The following is a 20,706-nucleotide window of genomic DNA, read 5'->3' on the forward strand; positions in this document are numbered from 1 at the left end:
CTGTGGACGCCAACCAAATCTTCATACAGCTAACTACGATCCTCCACAAGTTGGGCATAAATTGCCCAGGAGCAATATTAAAGTGATTTAGGAGCTCCATGATAAAGGGGTGGATAGGGAATCTAAGCCCACTCTAGAAAGTGGCCTCATAGAAACACACCTCTCTGGGCGAAAAACGGCATGCTCGTTCCTCTTTGCGAGGAAGACGGATCCTAACCCTTTTAGGAAATTGAAACCGATCCTTAAATCTGGAAAGAGTCTTAGTGTCCAAGCCACACTTCTCCCCCAGAGCCAAAAAAGCCCTAACCATTCTCGAGTAGACACCACAGTATCATCCTCTATAGGGTCGTCACTAGATGACAACCCCATCTCTAACTCACTAGACCTTACTTTAGACATCACTTTCCGATCACCCACTAGGTCCTCAAACCAATCAACGGATTGACAGAGTAAAGGGAATAGATCAGTTAACACTAAACTTAAGCTATTTCCCCCACACACAAAACCCCCAACTAAAGGGCAGAAATTGCGAGAAATTCTTAGAGAAACCCCTAAACACGCAAAAAGGAAAGAAACAGAGGGACAAAGTTCCCTAACCTCAAAACTACTAAGCATGGAACTCAAAAAGCAAAAGGAGAGAGGCAAGATCCTAAGAAAACCCAAAACACAAAAAAAAAAAAAAAAAAAAAAAAAAAAAAAAAAAAAAAAAAAAAAAAGAAGAGAGAAAAGAAAAAAAAGGGAGAATTAGAAACCTTTGTGAAATTACTACGGTAGGAAGAACAAAAACAGAAAGAAGAAACTGTACCTTAGAATTGCAACCCCAAAAAAGGACCAAATGCAAACAATTGCAAGGAAAGTAGCTCAGAGAAGAAAGAAATAGCAAAGCAACAACAGCGTAAGAAAGATGAAAAGTGAAAAAGAAAGAGAAAAGGAAGGGAGTTTAAAAACCAGGCACAGAAAACTAAAAAAATAGTGGGCAAACTAAGAAGCAACAGAAGTGGAGCATTGAAATCCACCACTTAGAACACGCCATATGGCCATGACATATGCAGTGCCGCCACTATGCACTAAATGTGGAAACACCGTCACTACGCACTAGATGCGGAATGAAACCCCAAGAGCCACGCTTGAGCAAGAAACCTTTCACCTTTTGGTGGTCGTCATGACATGTAAGGATGACCACAAAACCTGGGGGGGGGGGGTAGCTAATGGGACCAATTAGCCTTCTTGCCCAAACAATGATATAAGTTGCCTTCATTCGTCCTGCCACATCATGGACGAAGTAAGACAAGCCATTCAATGAAGGATTTAATACCTCGGGCGGTTACAAGACAGGATGTCAGACCGTTGGAAGCTCATTAAAACCTACATCACTGAGCCTAAAGGCGTTACAAAGAGGCATTAAAGTCACAATAAAGGCCACAACAGCTAGGAGCAATGAAGCCATATATAAGCACCCCCCACGACCAAAAAAAGTTATACATTCTGATATTCCAATAAGCTATTGCTATAATATTTTATGAAAAAGCCTTCACACGCTAACTTTATCATTAGAGACCCTGTGGCACGGTTCAATGTATCAAATGTACCCTTTTGTGGAACGGTTCCAAATTCATTTACAAAACCAACATCAAGTGAGGTTTAGAAGGCAACAAACTATTGGAAATATTTTGGAACAAAAAAAAAAAATGCTCACTGAATTTTTTTACTATGAATACCTTTGATGCAGATGCAAGGCAATACTTATATAGAGAATTCCCTAAGCATTATTTTTGGAATAGGAATAGTAAAAGTTGGAGACGGAGAATATCTCATAAAAAGGTAATTGGTAGGATATATACTGTTTCACCATTAGAGGGAGAAAGATTTTATTTGCATGTCATTTTGAACCATATGAAAAGACCAACAGGATTTCAAGATTTGTTGACTGTGAATGGTATAATCTACCCAACTTTTAAGCAAGCAACTGAACAGAGGGGTTTATTAGAGAATGATAATAGCATACAACAATGTATGCTTGAGGCGGCAAACATTAGAATGCCATAAGCTTTGTGAAGATTGTTTGCAACTATATTGGTATTTTGTGAACCAACTGGAGTTTGAGATTTGTGGAATGAGTTCTACCTGCATATGGTTAATGGATTTAGTTCGTACAAATAGGCTTCTAAATGATTTAAAACTATTACTATTGCAACATGGCGGACGTATCACAGAATTTGATTTGCCGACAATAACTACAAGATCTGATGAAAGTTCATCCATGCCTAGAATCATAAAAGATGAGCTTACCATTCCTATGGAGGATGAAGAATTGACATTAGTGGACAAGTTGAATAACGATAAAAATTTTTGCTTATAACACAATAATGGAAGTCATTCAACGTAAACAAACAATGGCATTCTTTGTGGATGGTCCAGGAGGAACTGGAAAAACATTTTTGTATCATGCATTACTAGCATCTTTAAGAAGTGATGGTCATATCGCAATTGCCACAGCAACATCTAGTATTGCAGCAACATTACTACCTGACGGAAGAACAACACATTCAAGATTTAAAATACCTTTAATTCCTGAAGCATCATCAACTTGCTCTATAAGTAAAAAATCTAATTTGGCTGAACTCATTAGACGTGCAGTAGTTTTTATTTGGGATGAAGCTCATATGGTGAATCGATGTGCACTTGAAGCATTAGATAGAACATTGCAGGATCTTATGAAAGTTAATTCACATTTTGGTGGAAAGGTGCTAATACTGGGAGGAGATTTTCGTCAGGTACTTCTTGTTGTTCCCAAAGGCACAAAGGTAGAGTTGTTAAATGCACGTATAGTCAACTCCCCATTATGGAGATATATCAAGATCTTACATTTAACTCAAAACATGAGATTTATTAACAATCAACAGTTTTCAAAGTACATAAGGCGCATTGGTGATGGAATTGAACCATTTGCAAGAGACGATCCGATTAAAGTTTCATCTTCTATGGCAATACCATGGGAGGGTGATCATTCAATTACTCAACTAATTGAACAAGTTTTTCTAGATTTGCAAAATCATGCCTACAATGCAAGATAGATGGTTGATAGGGCATTGTTAACACTAATTAGTGAGGATGTGGATAAACTTAATGAGAAGATAATCACACAATTTCCAGGAGAAGAACAAAAGTTATATTCATTTGATGAAGTTGAAGATGATACACAACATTTATATCAACAAGATTTCTTAAATTCTATAACTCCAGGAGGTTTACCACCACATATCCTAAGGTTGAAAAAAGGTGCTCCAATAATGCTATTGCGAAATATGTAACGGTACAAGATTACTATGCCGTGGGTGTTTTAACAATGTAATTGATGCAGAAATTTTGACTGGACAATATTCTGGAACACGTGTGTTTCTACCAAGAATCCCTTTGAAAACTATAGAAAATGTGTGTCTCCCATTTGTGATGATAAGGCGTCAATTTCCAATATGCTTAAGTTTTGCACTTACAATTAACAAAGCACAAGGTCAAACAATTCCCAACGTTAGCATATATCTTCCTGATCATGTTTCTAGCCACGGCCAATTGTATGTGGCCCTATCAAGAGGGGTATCTCAGTCTACCATGAAACTATTAGTTCAAAAAGGAACAATACTTGGGGAGGAAGGAGTTCACACGAAGAATAATGGGACAAAATGGCCTTATGCCCTTTTCACCCAAATTATATAGCCTTATGCCTCCCTTCCTAAACTAATTAGGGAAATGCCCCTCTTTTGTAACTCGATTTTCTCAAAATCAAGTTAAAAAAAAAAAAAAAAATCTAGAGCCCTATAGTGACATTTTTAAGGACCTATAGTGACGTTTTGTAACTCGATCTCCATGAAATCGAGTTATAGGCAATTGTGGCCCTGCAAAACAGTAGACTATCATCTGCAAAAAGGAGATGGGTTAGTCTAGGGCTGTTTCTACAAAGAGAATAACCCTTGATATCACCTTGTGCAGCCGCCTTGGTAATGAGGCCATGTAAACCCTCAGTGCACAGCAGTGAATAAAGAACATGTTTCTAAAAATTTAAAAAAAAAAAAAAATTTAAAAATAGTGAATAAAGAACATGTATCCCTTTTAAGCTCTTACTCCATGAATGTAAGCCAAGTGGATGAACCACATAAACTTGTGTGATCTATCATAATTGGAAATGAAGATAGAATAGTGTCAATAGGACAATAATAAAATTGTTGATAAATTGGTATTATTATATACATTTTTATAAGTTCATAAAAAAAAATATATTCATTTTTATAAATGAATCTTTGATACCTAAGGCTACCGTGGCATGCCAAAAAATGACGTCATGATTTCATTAGATCAATTAAAACATGTCACACACAGTCTTAGGTGGAATTTAACAGTCATCTCATTAATGGATATGTATGGAATGGATTTTTTTTTTTTCCCCAAACAATCTGAAACCTTAAGGGTGCCGATTCAAATTTTAAAATTATAAGTTGCAAAATCAAAACCATCTCAAACTTTAAGAGTATGAATTGCAATTTAGTCTAAGTAAGTAGTTCTGATACAGACAAAGCAGCATTGCTTCCTATATCCAAGTAACTCATTACAAAAGCCAGAGAATGCAAATACTTTTTGAGTAACAAAATATAGTTTTGCTTTCTCTCTCTCTCAAAAAAAAAAAGTTTTGTCACTCAGTGCCACAGTTCAATCTCTCCCATAAACAGAATTTAGGCTTGAATACCCCCTTTGGCCCTCCTTCCTTGTATTAAGGGAGAAAAAAACAAGCAATTGATTTTATATTTTTAGCGACATTGTTTTCCCTTCACAATAGTATGTGAACTGCAGAGTCATTCCCTTCCCTAGTTTGAGCCCCACAAATAAGGGCCATTGGCATGTACATATATTTAACATAAAAGAAATTTAGCAATATTGTGTAAATTATTCTTCCAAATAGTCCCATATTTGGGTTTTAAAAGGAATACAAGTACAAACACATTTTGCTAGTAGCCTTAAAACTAGCTGAATACAAACACTTCCTTGTCTTAATGGAGGGACATATCCAGCTCAAATCCCCTTCAATAACTTTTCCTATGAAAAAATACAAATACAAATACATTTTTTTATAGTACTAAGAAAAGAAGTAGGACTTGGTGGGATTGGGATATCTACAATTCCTTGTAGTATTAGTAGAACCTTCTTCATTGAAGGATGAAGAGATGGTTCATCAAGAATGCACCACAGTCCCATCATAACCATTATCTCCAATTGTCTTTGGTCAACCTCCTTACCACTCACAAGTTTGCTTAATTCATGAGCCTCATAGCAATAGTATGCCCATTCCTCAAGAATGGCCTCTTCTTCAGGAAGATCCCAATCAACACTCTTTCTATGACATATAAGCTCCAATAACACAATTCTGAAACTGTATACATCTGCTTTGATTGTCACTTGCTGGTTCCGAAGCCACTCTGGTGCAAAATACCCCTTTGTTCCTCGAATGGCTGTTTTGGTATTGGTTTGGTCTAGTTTTAGTAGCTTCGCCAATCCAAGTCAAAGATTTTAGGGCACCTATATTCATCCATGAGTATATTTTGGGGTTTTATGTCACAGTGAATGATTTGTGAGTCACACTCTTCATGTTGATAAAGAATTCCCTTTGTTATGTTGCGAGCTATTTCTATTCTTTCATTCCAACAAAGTTGTTTTTCAGGTTTGAAGAGTATATCTGCAAGGGAGCTGTTAGTGTATAACTTAGACTAGTTTAGCCCATTAGGCTTAGCCCAATATACAGTATTTGTAGTTTACTCCTATTACTTGTTCTACACAAATACCTAGCCTATATAAGGCTCTCTATTGTACATTGTTATTTACACACATCAATATACAGACTATTCAGTCTTTCTCTCACACTTTATATTGTTAACATGGTATCAAAGCCATTCCTTTGACTTTCTGGTTCCTGTGGACATCTCTGGCATTCTTCTGTTGCCCTCGTCTTTATCCAGTAGTCATTGTCAGAAGCAAGTCACCACCATCACACCCACAGTCCTTGTAACTCTTAGATCTCATCGTTCTACTCATCCAACTGTCAAAGTAAAGGCATAGAGTGACAGAACAGAAAATCTCGATCAAAACCCAAACAAGAATGGCCAGAAACCACCTCACACACGCCCCCACGCGCCGGCTGAAGTTTCTGCCTCACGAGCACGTGCTCCACGCGCTGCCAGGCGCCGTACGTATATCTCATGCACCAGGACACACGGCCTCCACATGCCCCACGCGCTCACATGTGCCTGCTCCGTTTCATGTCCTACGACGTCAGCTCTAGGTGACATCACACTACCACGTCAGCTGTTGACCGTTGTCTTTGACTAGATCGTTGACCGTTGACTTTGACCAAGTCAAAATTTTTCAATAGGACCTGTCTTACTCAGGTTTTCGTGTAGATTCCAATTTTGGGCTCCGTTTCTGCATTTGAGGTTTTTAAATCTCACTTTTTGGTCATTTTCTTCATTATGGCTCAACAAAATGAACAAGATATCATATGTCCTATCACCATTATGTTGGATGGTCCTACTAGCTATCATGCATGGTCTCAAAATATGACTATCTTTCTCAAGGGTCGTAAACTGTGGAGATATGTGACTGGTTCAATTCCTAAGCCAGTACCAAACCCTAAGTCCAAAGCCACAGCTGCTGAAGAGTCTTTCAAGACTACTGTTACAACAGATGATTATGAAAAACGCCTAGAGGAATTGGAGAGTATTCAGAGTAAGATCTTGTCTTAGTTTATCAATACCTCTATTCCTTCCATTCATAATTTTCTTCCTCGTCTTGAAACTGCTGAGGTTGCTTGGAAATTTTTGGCTGATCGCTATAATTGCACTAATGATTCAAGCTTGGAGTTCCACATTGAATCAAAACTTTATCAAATGCACCAAGAGACAGGTCAGTCTATTTCTGATTTTTATTCACAGACTTCTACTATGTGGGAACAACTCTCTACTGCAGATCCTCCACTAGTGTGTTCTGACGACATTAAGCTCTTTGTCAAATATCGGGATCGCCATAAATTTATGCACTTCATGATGGGTTTACGTGAGGATTTTGAGCCTACTAGGGCTTCTTTGCTTAGCCAGTCTCCTACTCCTTCCCTTGATGTTGCAATAAAGGAGCTCATTTCTAAGGAGAATCGTCGGCCTACTTATCACATGTCATCATCTGATCATGTATTGGCTACACACTTTCCACAGCCTCCCATTGTTGCATTCACTGCTCCTCCACGAATAAACTCCAGGCATCCCACCTCTCAGTCTTCCAAAGGTACTTACTGCAAGTTTTGCCGTGCCAAAGGCCATGACATCTCTGTTTGTCGCAAACTATAGAAATTTGTGCAAGAGCAAAATAAAGCTTCTCTTCCTCAGGCAACTGTTGTATGTCCTTCAGATCCATTAGTTCCTACAGGTCCATCTTTGGCTTCCTCACTTACTACGGTTGATATTGAGGCAGTTGTTCAACAGGTTTTATCCTGCACTTCCACTGCCCTTTCTGTCACCTCAGGTAAACAACCTTGGTTTTTTGATACTGCATGTTGTAACCATATGACTCTTGATGAATCCTAATTTTCTGATAAGGCACCCTTAGAACATCCAATCACCATTTACACTGCTGATGGAACTCCTATGCCTGTTAGTCATAAAGGAACAATCTCTTCTCCTTATTTATCCCTTAGTGACACTTTTCATATTCCAAAGTTATCTCTCAATTTGCTTTCTGTTAGTCAACTTTGTGAATTAGGCGTAGATCTTCTATTTACTAATCATGGTGTGGATGTGCAGGATTCCCGGACGGGTCAAGTGCTTGGGACAGGCCGTAAGGTTGGTCGCATGTTTGAGGTTCATGACTTGAAGATTCCTTCACAAGTTGTTTCTGCAGCTGCTACCACTGCCACCTCCTCACCTGATCTATGACATGCTCGTCTTGTTCATCCATCCTTATCTCGTCCTCAGTTGTTAGCTTCTCAAGGTCATTTAGGTTCAGTTCAATTTCAAAAATTTGATTGTACTTCTTGTCATTTTGGCAAACAAACAAAATTTCCCTATAATAAAAGTGACTCCTTTTCTTCTGCCCCTTTTGATCTTATATATTCTAATATTTGGGGTCCTGCACTTGTTCCCACTGAGGAGGGATCTAAATATTTTGTCATATTTGTGGATGGTTTTTCTCGATATACTTGGATTTATCTGCTTCACCATAGGTCTGAACTTGTGTCTATTTACCAAAGATTTCATAAAATGATTGAAACACAGTTCAATCGCACCGTTAAAGTCTTTCGATCAGACAAATGCTAAAGAATATAATGATAAATCTTTCCTATCCTTTTTAGATAGTCATGGTACCCTTCCTCAGCAGTCTTGTCCTTACACCTCTCAACAAAATGGTCGTGCAGAAAGAAAACATCGTCACATTCTTGATGTTGTCCACACCCTTCTTATTTCTACCTTTCTTCCTGAGCTCTTTTGAGGTGAGGCCGCACTCACCACTGTGTACACCATTAATCGTATTCCTTTACCAACTACATACAACAAATCACCATTTGAGCTTTTTTATGGTCAAACTCCTGACTACTCCTTTCTTCGGGTTTTTGGTTGTGCTTGCTTTGTCTCTCTTCCTCCTTATGAACGAACAAAGCTCCAGCCTCGTACTTATCTCTATTGTTTCCTTGGTTATGGTGTATCTTAAAAGGGGTTTCGCTGCTATGATCCCATTTCTCATCATCTTCGTGTCTCCCGTCATGTTGAGTTTTGGTTATGTTGCTATGAACTAATTTTATACATAATTGAATTGACATAAATGTAATTTTATTATTATTATTATTATTATTATTATTTTTTATGGTGGAAGCCTAAATGAAGAATGTGCCACTGGGTAGAACCTCTTGCTCTATCCTATGAGGTGTCTACTTATATATATATATATATATATATATTGATTTGAAATTAAAGATCAATTTTTTTAAGTTTATATAAATATATATATATATATATATATTTTTTGTGAAACTTTTTATAGAATAGTGCAAAATATGCCAGATGGAAGGCTAAATAAAAAAATAATATTATGGTAAAGTGCCACATTATAGACCATCATGGTCCCCCACATTTGATTTTTACTTTCTTATATAAAAAAAATGATCAATATCTACATTTAATCTAGATACAAATTTAATGAACTAATATCATACATAATTAAATTGACATAAACGTAATTTTTGTTTTGGTGGAAGCCTAAATGAAGAATGTGCCACTGGGCAAAACCTCGTGCTCTCTCCCATGAGGTATCTACTTATATATATATATATATATATATATATATATATATATATTGATTTGAAAGAAAAGATCAATTTTTTCAAAAGTTTATATATATATTTTGTAAAAGTTTTTGGAGAATAGTGCAAAAAATGCCAGATGGAAGGCTAAATAAAAAAATAATGTAACAAAGTGCCACATGATAAAACCTCGTGGTTTCCCACATTAGATTTTTGCTTTCTTATATAAAAAAATGATCAATAATTAATATGTGCATTTAATCCTGGAACACATTCAATGAACTAATATTATACATAATTAAATTGACATAAATGTAATTTTGTTGAGGTGGAAGCGTAAATGAAGATTGTTCCACTTGGCAAAACCTCATGCTCTCTCCCATGAGATCTCTGCTTTTGTATATATATTAATATTGATTGATTGATTGATTGATATATATATATATATATATATATATATATTGATTTGAAAGAAAAGATCAATTTTTTTAAGTTTATATATGTATTTTGTGAATCTTTTTGGAGAATAGTGCAGAGTATGCCAGATGGAAGGCTAAATAAAAAAAAATATATATATATATATATATATATATATAGTAAAGTGCCACATTATAGACCCTCATGGTCTCCCACATTTGATTTTTGCGTTCTTGTATAAAAAAAAAAGTGATCAATAATTTATATCTACATTTAATCTAGGAACACATTTAATGAACTAATATCATACATAATTAAATTGACATAAAAGTAATTTTTGTTGTGGTGGAAGCCTAAATGAAGAATGTGCCACTAGGTAGAACCTCATGCTCTCTCCCATGAAGTGTCTACTTATATGTGTGTGTGTATATATATTGATTTGAAAGAAAAGATCAATTTTTTTTATTTTAAAGTTTATATATATATTTTGTAAAATTTTTAGGAGAATAGTGCAAAAAATTCCAGATGGAAGGCTAAATATAAAAATGATGTAACAAAGTGCCACACGATAAAACCTCATGGTTTCTCACATTAGATTTTTGCTTTCTTATATTAAAAAAATGATCAATAATTAATATGTGCATTTAATCCTGGAACACATTCAATGAACTAATATTATACATAATTAAATTGACATAAATGTAATTTTGTTGAGGTGGAAGCATAAATGAAGATTGTTCCACTTGACAGAACCTCATGCTTTCTCCCATGGAATCTCTGCTTTTGTATATATATTAATATTGATTGATTGATTGATATATATATATATATATATATATATATTGATTTGAAAGAAAAGATCAATTTTTTAAAGTTTATATATATATTTGTGAAATTTTTTGGAGAGTAGGGCAAAATTTTCCAGATGGAATGCTAAATAAAAAAATAATATAGTAAAGTGCCACATTGTAGACCCTCATGGTCTCCCACATTTGAAAAAAAAAAAAAATGATCAACAATCTATATCTACATTTAATCTCGGAACACATTTAATGACTAATATCATACATAATTAAATTGAAATAAAAGTAATTTTTGTTGTATATATATATATGTATTGATTTGAAAGAAAATACAATTTTTAAAAAAATTTATGTATATATTTTGTAAATTTTTTAGGAGAATAGTGCAAAAATTGCCAGATGGAAGGCTAAATAAAAAATAATTTAACAAAGTGTCACATGATAAAACCTCGTGGTTTCCCACATTAGATTTTTGCTTTCTTATATAAAAGAAAATGATCAATAATTAATATGTGCATTTAATCCAGGAACACATTCAATGAACTAATATTATACATAATTAAATTGACATAAATGTAATTCTGTTGAGGTGGAAGCCTATATCAATTACACATAATCAAAAATTGACATTCAATTATGTTGTCATAAAGTTTGAAGTTTGGGAATACAGATCTTCTCTATCATTTTTTGTTGTCAATTTTATGTTCCCCCAATTGCAACTTGTTACGTTTTTATTTTTTATTTTTTCCATTTTAAACTTTGGCTATTTTATAAGGAAAATTAAACAAATATATGGTAAGTTATGATTGATGGAACATAGAGTAGAATACAAAAAGTGGTACAGAAAATTTGTATTCGAAGTTTGGGGTAATTTTTAATATAATAAGTTGCCATGTGGAATACTATATCCTTACTCCGTTAGTATAGTAATGAAAATTATTGGAAGGAACAACTACGCTCACTTTTGAAACTTCAGAAATCAATAGAACTTAAAGCGTTGGAAACCAAAACATTTGGTGGAACTTGGTTAATAAAAACAAAATCTTGCTACAAACTCGAAATCATCGACAACAAATTATATTGAATTGTAGTGATAGTATTTTACACGTTTGTCTGACTTAATTTGTAGAATAAATATAGTCCCAAGTAGAATGGTCAAAAAACGAAAGGTGTCCAAAATCAATCTCTGCCAACTACCTAGCTCCAACCACCTCTTCCTCTACTCACCTTCGACCTCGCTCTTGTACTCTTCTTCAGTTTTTTTTTTTTTTTTTTTTTTTTTTCAAGATCGGTGTGTGGGTTGTGGGTTTGGATTGGTTTGCTGGGTTTTATGGGTCAAATTGGTTTGCTGGGTTTCATGGGTCAGATTGGTTTGCTGGGTTTCATGGGTCAAATCGGCGTATGGCTTGTGGTTGGTTGCGACTGGTTGTGGCTGGTGATGGGTTGTGGCTTTGGGTTGCTATGATGTGTGTTGTGGATGACCATTGTTAATGTGGGTGGGTTGTTGAGGTGGGTTCATGGTGGTGATAATTTTTATATATATATATATATATATATATATATAACCGAAACCTCTGAAACTCTCACAATTTTCCACATCATCACTATTTTATTTTTATTTTTATTTTAGATTCTTTTTATTTTAGGTTTTATATCTTATATATTTATTATTTCTCTTCATATATAAAACCGAAGCCTGTGAAACTCCCACAATTTTCCACATCATCACTATATCCAGATTGTGAAGCTCATCTTTGGCTAAGAACTTATATCCAGATTTAACAGCGTATGAACCCGAAGCATTGAAAGGCCATGTGATTGTATCCGTAACAGGGGTAGTGCATAAGGGAATACTCTTTATCAAGTTTACCTCTTGATTGTTGAACAAACCTTGAATGAGACAATCATCCCAGCTGTGTGTCTCGGGATCTATGACGTTTTTTACCTTGATATCTTCAAATCCGTCTATAATGTGTGATTGTATTTGTGGGTGCTCCAATGATGGCAGCCATGCATCAAGCCACACACTAATGGACTCCCCACTTCCTACTTTCCAATGTGACTGATTTAAATTAAAATGAAAAGTAACAATATAATAAATTCATACCACACCAAAACACAAAGACCAAGATTTTGAGCAAGATGAAACAAAGAATTAGGTAAACATAATTAATAACCTGTATATGAAATATTTTGGGACAAAATGGGCTTCTGCCCTTTTTGGGCAAAGTAAATAACCTTTTGCCCTTCTTCCCAAACTAAATAGGGAAATGCCCCTCTTTTGAAAATCGACTTTCTTAAAATCGAGTTAAAAAAAAAAAAATTTTCCGAAGCCCTATAGCGACGTTTTTAGGGACCTATAGTGACGTTTTAAGAACCTATAGTGACGTTTTATAACTTGATATCCATGAAATCGAGTTATAGGCAATTCTATTGCCTATAACTCGATTTCATGGATATCAAGTTACAAAACGCCACTATAGGTCCTTATAAACGTCACTATAGGTCCTTGAAAACGTCGCTATAGGACTTAAATCGATTTTGAAAAACTCGATTTTCAAAAGAGGGGCATTTCCCTATTTAGTTTGGGAAGAAGGGCAAAAGACTGATTAGTTTGCCCGAAATGGGCATTTGGCAATTTTGTCCAATATTTTGGCCATTTCAATTGAAATTCAGTCCTAAAACTAATTTGACCACGCTATATGAAGCTATCCTGTGAAATAAGGGATAGTAATAAAATTCATAGAACTATTTCACCCAAAATAAATAAATAAATAGACTGCAAGAGGTTTCCCTTGACATGCTTGTAAAAGAAAGGGATTTCCTTCGTGGCCGTCTTTGCATGAACACGTAAAAGTTAAGCTTTGAAGTAAAATGCGGTGCACAAATATCGGTTGAGTCGTTATATGACCAAGCTCTAATTATCATATGTACATAAAATGCTATATCAATCCCCCATTCCAATACCACAGGGACGTAGGATATATTTTGGACTACAAGTTCAATTGGGTTTGTTACGTGAGCCTCAAACCAATTTCGTTCCACTAAAAATGCATACTTGCATTCTTGGTTAATTATAGGCTCTATAGTTGCATTTAATACTTGGTTAAATATGCCGGTATTTGTTGGCTTTATAGTTGCATTGAATACCCCGAGATATCGAGGGATCGGAATTTGGTAGCATTTGATGCCATAGCAACCATGTGAGTACATAAAAGGTAGTACATAATTAATAAAAGGTACATGTTCCTCACAAAAAGATATGCACGCAGTGTTAAGATACTGGGGTGCTGGCTTAGGTGTGTTGGCTGAATAGTGTGTGTGATGTGCCAACAACTGGCTCCGCAGCTGGTGTGTGATTTGCCTAACAGCTGGATTAGAGTGTGTGTGGGTGAAGTGTGATGATGCCGTAAAATCACCAGTGAGCTAAACGATCCACGCTCGCTTAAACTAACAACCTGCAAGAAGAAAGAAGTGATCTCGCCGAGGGCACCGGTGTGGTGTCGGCCAAATACCCACCGACAGTCAAGTTAGAATTGTCTTCAACTCTAGAGTGCTAGAGAGGGTAAATTATGCGTACCTTGACGGTTGAAGATTCTTGAAGTTGACGATTGAAGACTCTTGAAGTTGACGGTTCTTCAAGGGGACATGAACTGCGAAAATATGCTGACAGGTTGTCAAGCATTTATGAGGCATGCCATGTGTCACTTTTTGATTGGATTTTGTACCGGATCGAAGCGTCGCTTCGTCTTTCGTGCATCTCTCATATATATAATACACCTTTCTCCCCTCATTTCTACAATTTTCATCCAAAACATATTGTCAGAGCGCCATCGTCAACCTTGTCAGAGCAATCCGTCGAACATCCGTACTCGTCAACTATACATCCGTCGACTTTCCGTTACTCAAAGCGGTGAGTATTTATTATGATTATTTTTTCAAGTCTTGCATTTTGTTAGACCTACACACCCGTCAGTCACTATTAGATCCGTTATTCTTAGGTTTTGTCATCAATTGTAGGCAATGTCTAGTGTGTCGAGTAATCAGTCAGTAGTTCGTGACGGGGCGAAATACGAGGAAGTATACCCGTCCGGTCATAAAGACCCAGAGAGTCCCAGTGAAGAGAGGAGTCCATCCGCCTCTTCGTTGTCCTCAACAAATGAGGATATGGAGATGGTTGAAGTAGAAGAAACGTCTGATGACGGGAGGATCTACCGTTGGGACCCGTCATCGATGCTAATGGACTTAGGGAGTTCATCATGCAACCAGAGTGGACGGTGCATAAATTCACTTCCGTCATTAAAGAGAAACATTTTAGCACCTTTAGGGCTAACTTTCAAATTTCGGACTACATTCCAATCCGTCTACCCTACATATCAAAGAAATGTTATAACGACTGGGTAAAAGGTGTCGGAGTGTATGAGCAGATGCCCTAAAGATGTCGGAATTATCTTGTCACTGAAGATGGGATAACAGACCAAGGGTAAGAAAGAAAAGGAAAACAAATATCTATAACTACAGCTGCCTCCGCATTTATTGCCTCTCAACCAACTCTCTGGCCGCATTAATGTGAAGGTGATACCTGAACAGTAATGAAGCAGTCTTACAGCTGACCATAGGAAGTTCCAGGAGGCGCTAGATGGGACAAAAAGAAATCCCCCGAACCCAACCTACACGTGTGTAGTGAGGATGGAACACAGAGGGTGGTATATAAACTGAAAGAAGAACATGCAGAAAGGGGGATCGGAACATAAAAAAAGAGAAAAAAGAAAAGCAAATATTGAAGAAGAAAAACGTGAAAAGCAAAAGAACTATATCTATTACAAGAAAAAAAACTGATTGTTGTAACAGCTCTAAGCCTTCAATATACATGAGGGTGAATCTTTTCATTCTACGAAAGTTAATCTAGTTCTTAATACCCACACTCTACAAATTATATTGTTTGGGCCTGCTTACGTGCGAACCTAATATCATTTTGGGTCGTTCCAAATTGAGTCCTTACAATTGGCGCCGTCTGTGGGAAGAGCTTGTATTAACTTAAAAGACTTTCGGTGCAACGTTTCTGATGGAGGAGATGGGTCCACATCACTACGCTGCGAGACCGCATCAAGAGGATGCCAACCCGCACCAGGCAGAGTCAAGGGGCTCTTAGCATGGTGACCCCTGTAGGAGCCCTGAATGGAGAGAAGGCCGTGAGGGGAGTGTGCGTACAACTTATACCACCAGAAGCCACTCTCGTGGGAAGAGTCATGTCTCCCACGCAAAGCATGACGGGAATCTGCAACTTGAGATTGCTGATTTGAAGAGAGAGTTGCGCCATGCCCAGCGGGAACGCTCCCCACCTTACTCTGAACCATCATCTGGGGAGTCGGATGGAGCTAGTTATAGGCGGAGATCGAGAACTCCGCCAAGCGAAACATTCTCCTATGAGGAGGAGCACCGCCATCAACGTAAGCGTAGAAGTCCACCTAACAAGGGCTTGGGTAACGATGCCATGAACAAAGCCTTGAGTCAAATTTCCAAGTCGCCCTTTACGAGAAACATAGACGATGCGGTTCTTCCTCGGCGATTCCATCAGCCTACGTTCTCCCTATATGATGGCCGCTCGGACCCGGTAGAACATGTAAGCTATTTCAGCCAGAAAATGGCTATCTACTCCAGGGACGAGGTTTTGATGTGCAAAGTTTTTCCATCGAGTTTGGGTCCAACAGCGATGAGGTGGTTCAACAGCTTAAGGGCCAATTCTGTTGAATCTTTCAAAACACTGACCCGGGCTTTTGGTGCTCGCTTTATTACATGCAGTAGGACTCCTCGGCCTTTGGGATCTTTGCTGGCTATGTCTATGCGAGAGGGCGAGACTCTCAAGAATTATTCGGATAGGTACTGGGAAATGTTTAATGAAATAGAAGGAAAGAAAGATGGTGTGGCCATAACCATTTTCAAAGATGGCCTCCCAGCCGATCACGATTTAAGGAAATCCCTGACGGGTAAACCTGTTACCAGTGTGCACCAATTGATGGACAAGATAGATAAGTACAGAAGGGTAGAGGAGGATCAACTTCAGGGAAAAGGGAAGGCCAAAGTGATCCCTCAAGAGATGAGGGATTTCAGGTCGGACCGTTATAATAGCAGCCGACCCCGGAGGGATTTTGTTGGGCAGTCGGGCTCGGCGAACGCCCAGGTGGTTAATGCAATATTTCGAGAGCCAGTGCAGCAGGTTTTGGAGAAGATAAAGAACGAGCCATTCTTCAAATGGCCGAACAAGATGGCGGGAGAGCCTAGGAAACGCAACCTGAACTTATACTGCCACTATCATCAGGATCATGGGCACACGACGGATAATTGCAAGAATTTATGGGACCACTTGGAACAGTTGGTCCATGAAGGGAAATTAAAACAACTCTTGCATCACTCCAGTGGAAGGGCGAGCCAAGCAGATTCAGAGGTGCGTGGGGATGCTTCATCAAAACTCCCTCTGGGTACGATTAACGTTATCTTTGCGGCCCCGGGAAGGACTGGATCTTACCCTCCCAGGGTATTGTCGATGTTTCGATCCTCGGTCGAGGATCATTCCCAAGCATTGAAGAGAGCCAAGGTGCATGTCCTCCTGATTTTGGGCTTTTCGGATGAGGACATGGTTGGGACTATACAGCCCTATAAGGATGCTTTGGTGGTAACGCTGAGAATTGGCGGGTACGATGTCAGAAGGGTGATGGTTGATCAGGATAGCGCTGTGGATGTAATGTGTCCAGACTTGTATAAGGGGCTAGGTTTGAAGCCAGAGGACTTAACAACCTACAACTCTCCTCTAGTAAGTTTTGAAGGAAGGATGGTCACTCCCAAAGGACTGATCAGGCTACTTGTGCAAGCAGGTACGGATGTGGTGGAGGTGGACTTTATTGTCATAGATGTTTTTTCTCCGTACACGGCTATTATGGGCAGACCTTGGCTTCACACCCTTAAAGCGGCCTCGTCTACTCTGCATCAGAAGGTGAAGTACCCATTCGGAAGCCAAGTGTTGGAAATAGTAGGGAGTCAGGCAGCTGCTCGGCAATGCCTAGTAGCGGCTATACAGCATCGGCTAGAAGCAGAAACCTCGGCTATGGCCGACAATGAGTTATAGCAATTAAAGTCCTCAGCATCAGGCTTGGACGTACCAACCGATGGGGTAGAGTGTGAAGATTTGGAGAAGGTAATTGTTGCTGGTGATCCAGAAATTCTTCCAGGTTGGGGCTAAATTGTCTTTGCAAGAGAAGGCGAGGTTGTTGGAATTCCTCCGAGCCAATGTGGACGTTTTCGCATGGAACCCGTATGAAGCCCCAGGGGTGGACCCGAATTTCATTTTTCATCGACTCAACGTGAATCCCGCCGTTATGCCCAGGAGGCAACCTCCTCGGTGACCATCGAAGGAACACGCTGAGGCGGTTAGAAGTGAAGTTGCCAAGCTCAAACAGGCTGGGGCTATCAAGGAAGTTTTTATCCTCAATGGTTGACCAATACGGTGGTAGTAAAAAAGAAGACTGGAAAATGGCGGGTGTGCATGGACTTCACGGATCTCAATAAGGCTTGCCCCAAGGATCCATTTCCTATGCCGAAGATCGGCCAGTTGGTGGATGCAACCGTGGGTCACCCTAGGATGAGTTTCTTGGATGCCTTCCAAGGGTATCACCAAATACCGCTAGCCGCCGACGATCAGGAAAAGACTGCTTTTGTAACCCCGATTGGGAACTACCATTACAAGGTGATGCCCTTCGGCTTGAAAAACACTGGATCTACCTACCAACGCATGATGACGAAAATGTTCGAACCGCAATTGGGTAGAAGTATTGAATTTTTTATCGATGATATGGTTGTGAAAACTAAAGTGGCGTCCAAACATGTGGAAGACCTCACGAGTATCTTCGGGATACTGAGAAAACATAAGTTACGCTTGAATGCTTCAAAGTGCTCCTTTGGTGTAGGTTCCGGGAAGTTCTTGGGGTACATGGTGACCCATTAAGGAATTGAGGTGAACCCAGACCAGATTAAGGCCATTAACGATTTGCAAGCACCTCAGAATCCAAAAGAAGTGTAGAAACTGACTGGGATGACTGCTGCGTTGAACCGGTTTATCTCCAGGTCGGCTGAAAGGTGTCGTCCTTTTTTCCGTCTATTGCATAAGTGGCAAGGATTTGAATGGACCGAGGAGTGTGCTGTAGAGTTCTAGCAGTTGAAAGAATACCTGTCCAGGCCACCTATCATGTCTAGCCCTGAGGTGGATGAGGTGTTGTTTGCTTATCTGACGGTTGCCCTTCATGCAATTAGTTTCGTCTTGATACGAGAAGACAATGGCATCCAAAGGCCAGTTTATTATGTAAGTAAATCCTTCCATGAGGCCGAGGTGAGATATTTGTCATTAGAAAAGGCCATATTGGCAGTGGTCCATGCAACACGCAAACTTCCGCATTACTTTCAGGCCCATACCGTGGTTATCTTGACCCAACTGCCTCTTAAGTCCATACTCAGAAGTGCTGACTATACCGGAAGAATTGCTAAGTAGGGCACGATTCTAGGTGCTTTCAATATCAAGTACATGCCTCGCACCACTGTGAAAGGTCAAGTCCTTGCTGATCTAGTGGCTGAGTTCGCCGAATGCCCAGAAGAAGTTAATGTGAATCAAGGTCACATGGATGAAAAATTGGTTGGCCTAATATCCACACAAGGTGGGTCCTTTTGGAGGGTGTACGTGGATGGGGCCGCAAACCAACGGGGAGCAGGATTGGGATTGGTGTTGATATCCCCCGAAGAGGTCATCATCGAGAAGTCGTTAAGATTAGGGTTCTCGGCTACTAACAACGAATCAGAATACGAAGCTTTGATAATGGGAATGAGTATGGTCCGAAAAATGGGTGGAAAGGTAGTGAAATTATTCTCAGACTTGAGATTGGTAGTCGGCCAGGTGAGAGGAGAGCTAGAGGCCCGGGACCCAAGGATGTAAGGGTATTTGGACCGGGTTAGGCGTATGCAAATGAAGTTTGAGTCTTTCGACTTATTGCATATTCCTCGAGGTGAAAATACACACGCTGATTCCTTGGCAACCCTTGCCACCTCCTCAGTACGAAATTTTCCTCGGGTGATTATCGTTGAAGACCTGTGTACCCCCACCTCACCAGAAAAGGATGTTTGCCAAATCAATCAAACCAGTCTGTCACCAAACTGGATGGATCCCATATTAAAATTTCTTGAAAGTGACATATTGCCCGAAGATAAGGTGGAAGCTAAGAAAATACGAAGGAAAGCTCCTCGATACTGGCTATCTGAAGATAAAAAGTTATACAAACGGTCCTTCTCTGGGCCATACCTGCTCTGTGTGCCTCCTGAGACTGCAGAATCAATCTTGGAAGAATTGCATGAGGGCATTTATGGAAGCCATAAAGGAGGAAGGTCTCTATCATGTCGAGCCATCACACAAGGATATTGGTGGCCAAATATGCAGAAAGAAGCGCAGGAGTACGTTAGGAAATGCGATCAGTGCCAAAGATATGCTCCAAATATCCATCAACCGGGAGGAGTTCTTAACCCTCTCTCCAGCCCTTGGCCTTTTGCCCAATGGGGGCTGGACATTGTCGGCCCTTTTCCTAAAGCCCTATGATACAAGAAGTACCTGCTGGTCGGCACAGACTACTTCACTAAATGGATCGAAGCTGAGCCCTTGGCGAACATTAGAGACGTAGATGTGAAGAAGTTTATTTGGAGGAACATTGTTAGGCAATTTGGAACTCCCCGCACTCTTGTCTCAGATAATGGACTCCAATTTGATAGCAATGCCTTTAGGGAATATTGTTCAGAACTGGGTATAAGAAACAGATATTCCACTCTGACTTATCCACAAGGCAATGGGCAGGCTAAAGCTATTAACAAAGTAATAGTCAATGGGCTTAAGAAGAGACTGGATGACGCGAAAGGAAAGTGGGTGGAAGAATTGCCACATGTTCTATGGACATATCGGACAACACCCCGACGTTCAACGGGGGAAACTCCCTTCTCCATGACCTATGGGGCCAAGGCCGTCATCCCCCTGGAAACTGGATTCCCAACGTTAAGGACCAATACATTCTCTTCGGATAGTAATGATGCGATGTTGGAGAAAAGTTTGGACCTGATTGAAGAGCGAAGGGA

The 20,706-nt window shown here is 39.0% G+C and overlaps 1 protein-coding gene across 1 annotated transcript; it reads left to right on the top strand.

Moving 5' to 3' along the window:
- Window positions 1-2,393: 2,393 nt before the first annotated feature.
- Window positions 2,394-3,074, top strand: LOC115990223 (ATP-dependent DNA helicase pif1-like). Its single transcript, XM_031114070.1, has one exon. It carries the CDS (start codon window positions 2,394-2,396, stop codon window positions 3,072-3,074), a length of 681 nt encoding a protein of 226 aa, XP_030969930.1.
- The last annotated feature ends 17,632 nt before the right edge of the window (window positions 3,075-20,706 follow it).

The sequence above is a fragment of the Quercus lobata genome, chromosome 5 (assembly GCF_001633185.2).
Source record: "Quercus lobata isolate SW786 chromosome 5, ValleyOak3.0 Primary Assembly, whole genome shotgun sequence".
NCBI lineage: Eukaryota > Viridiplantae > Streptophyta > Magnoliopsida > Fagales > Fagaceae > Quercus > Quercus lobata.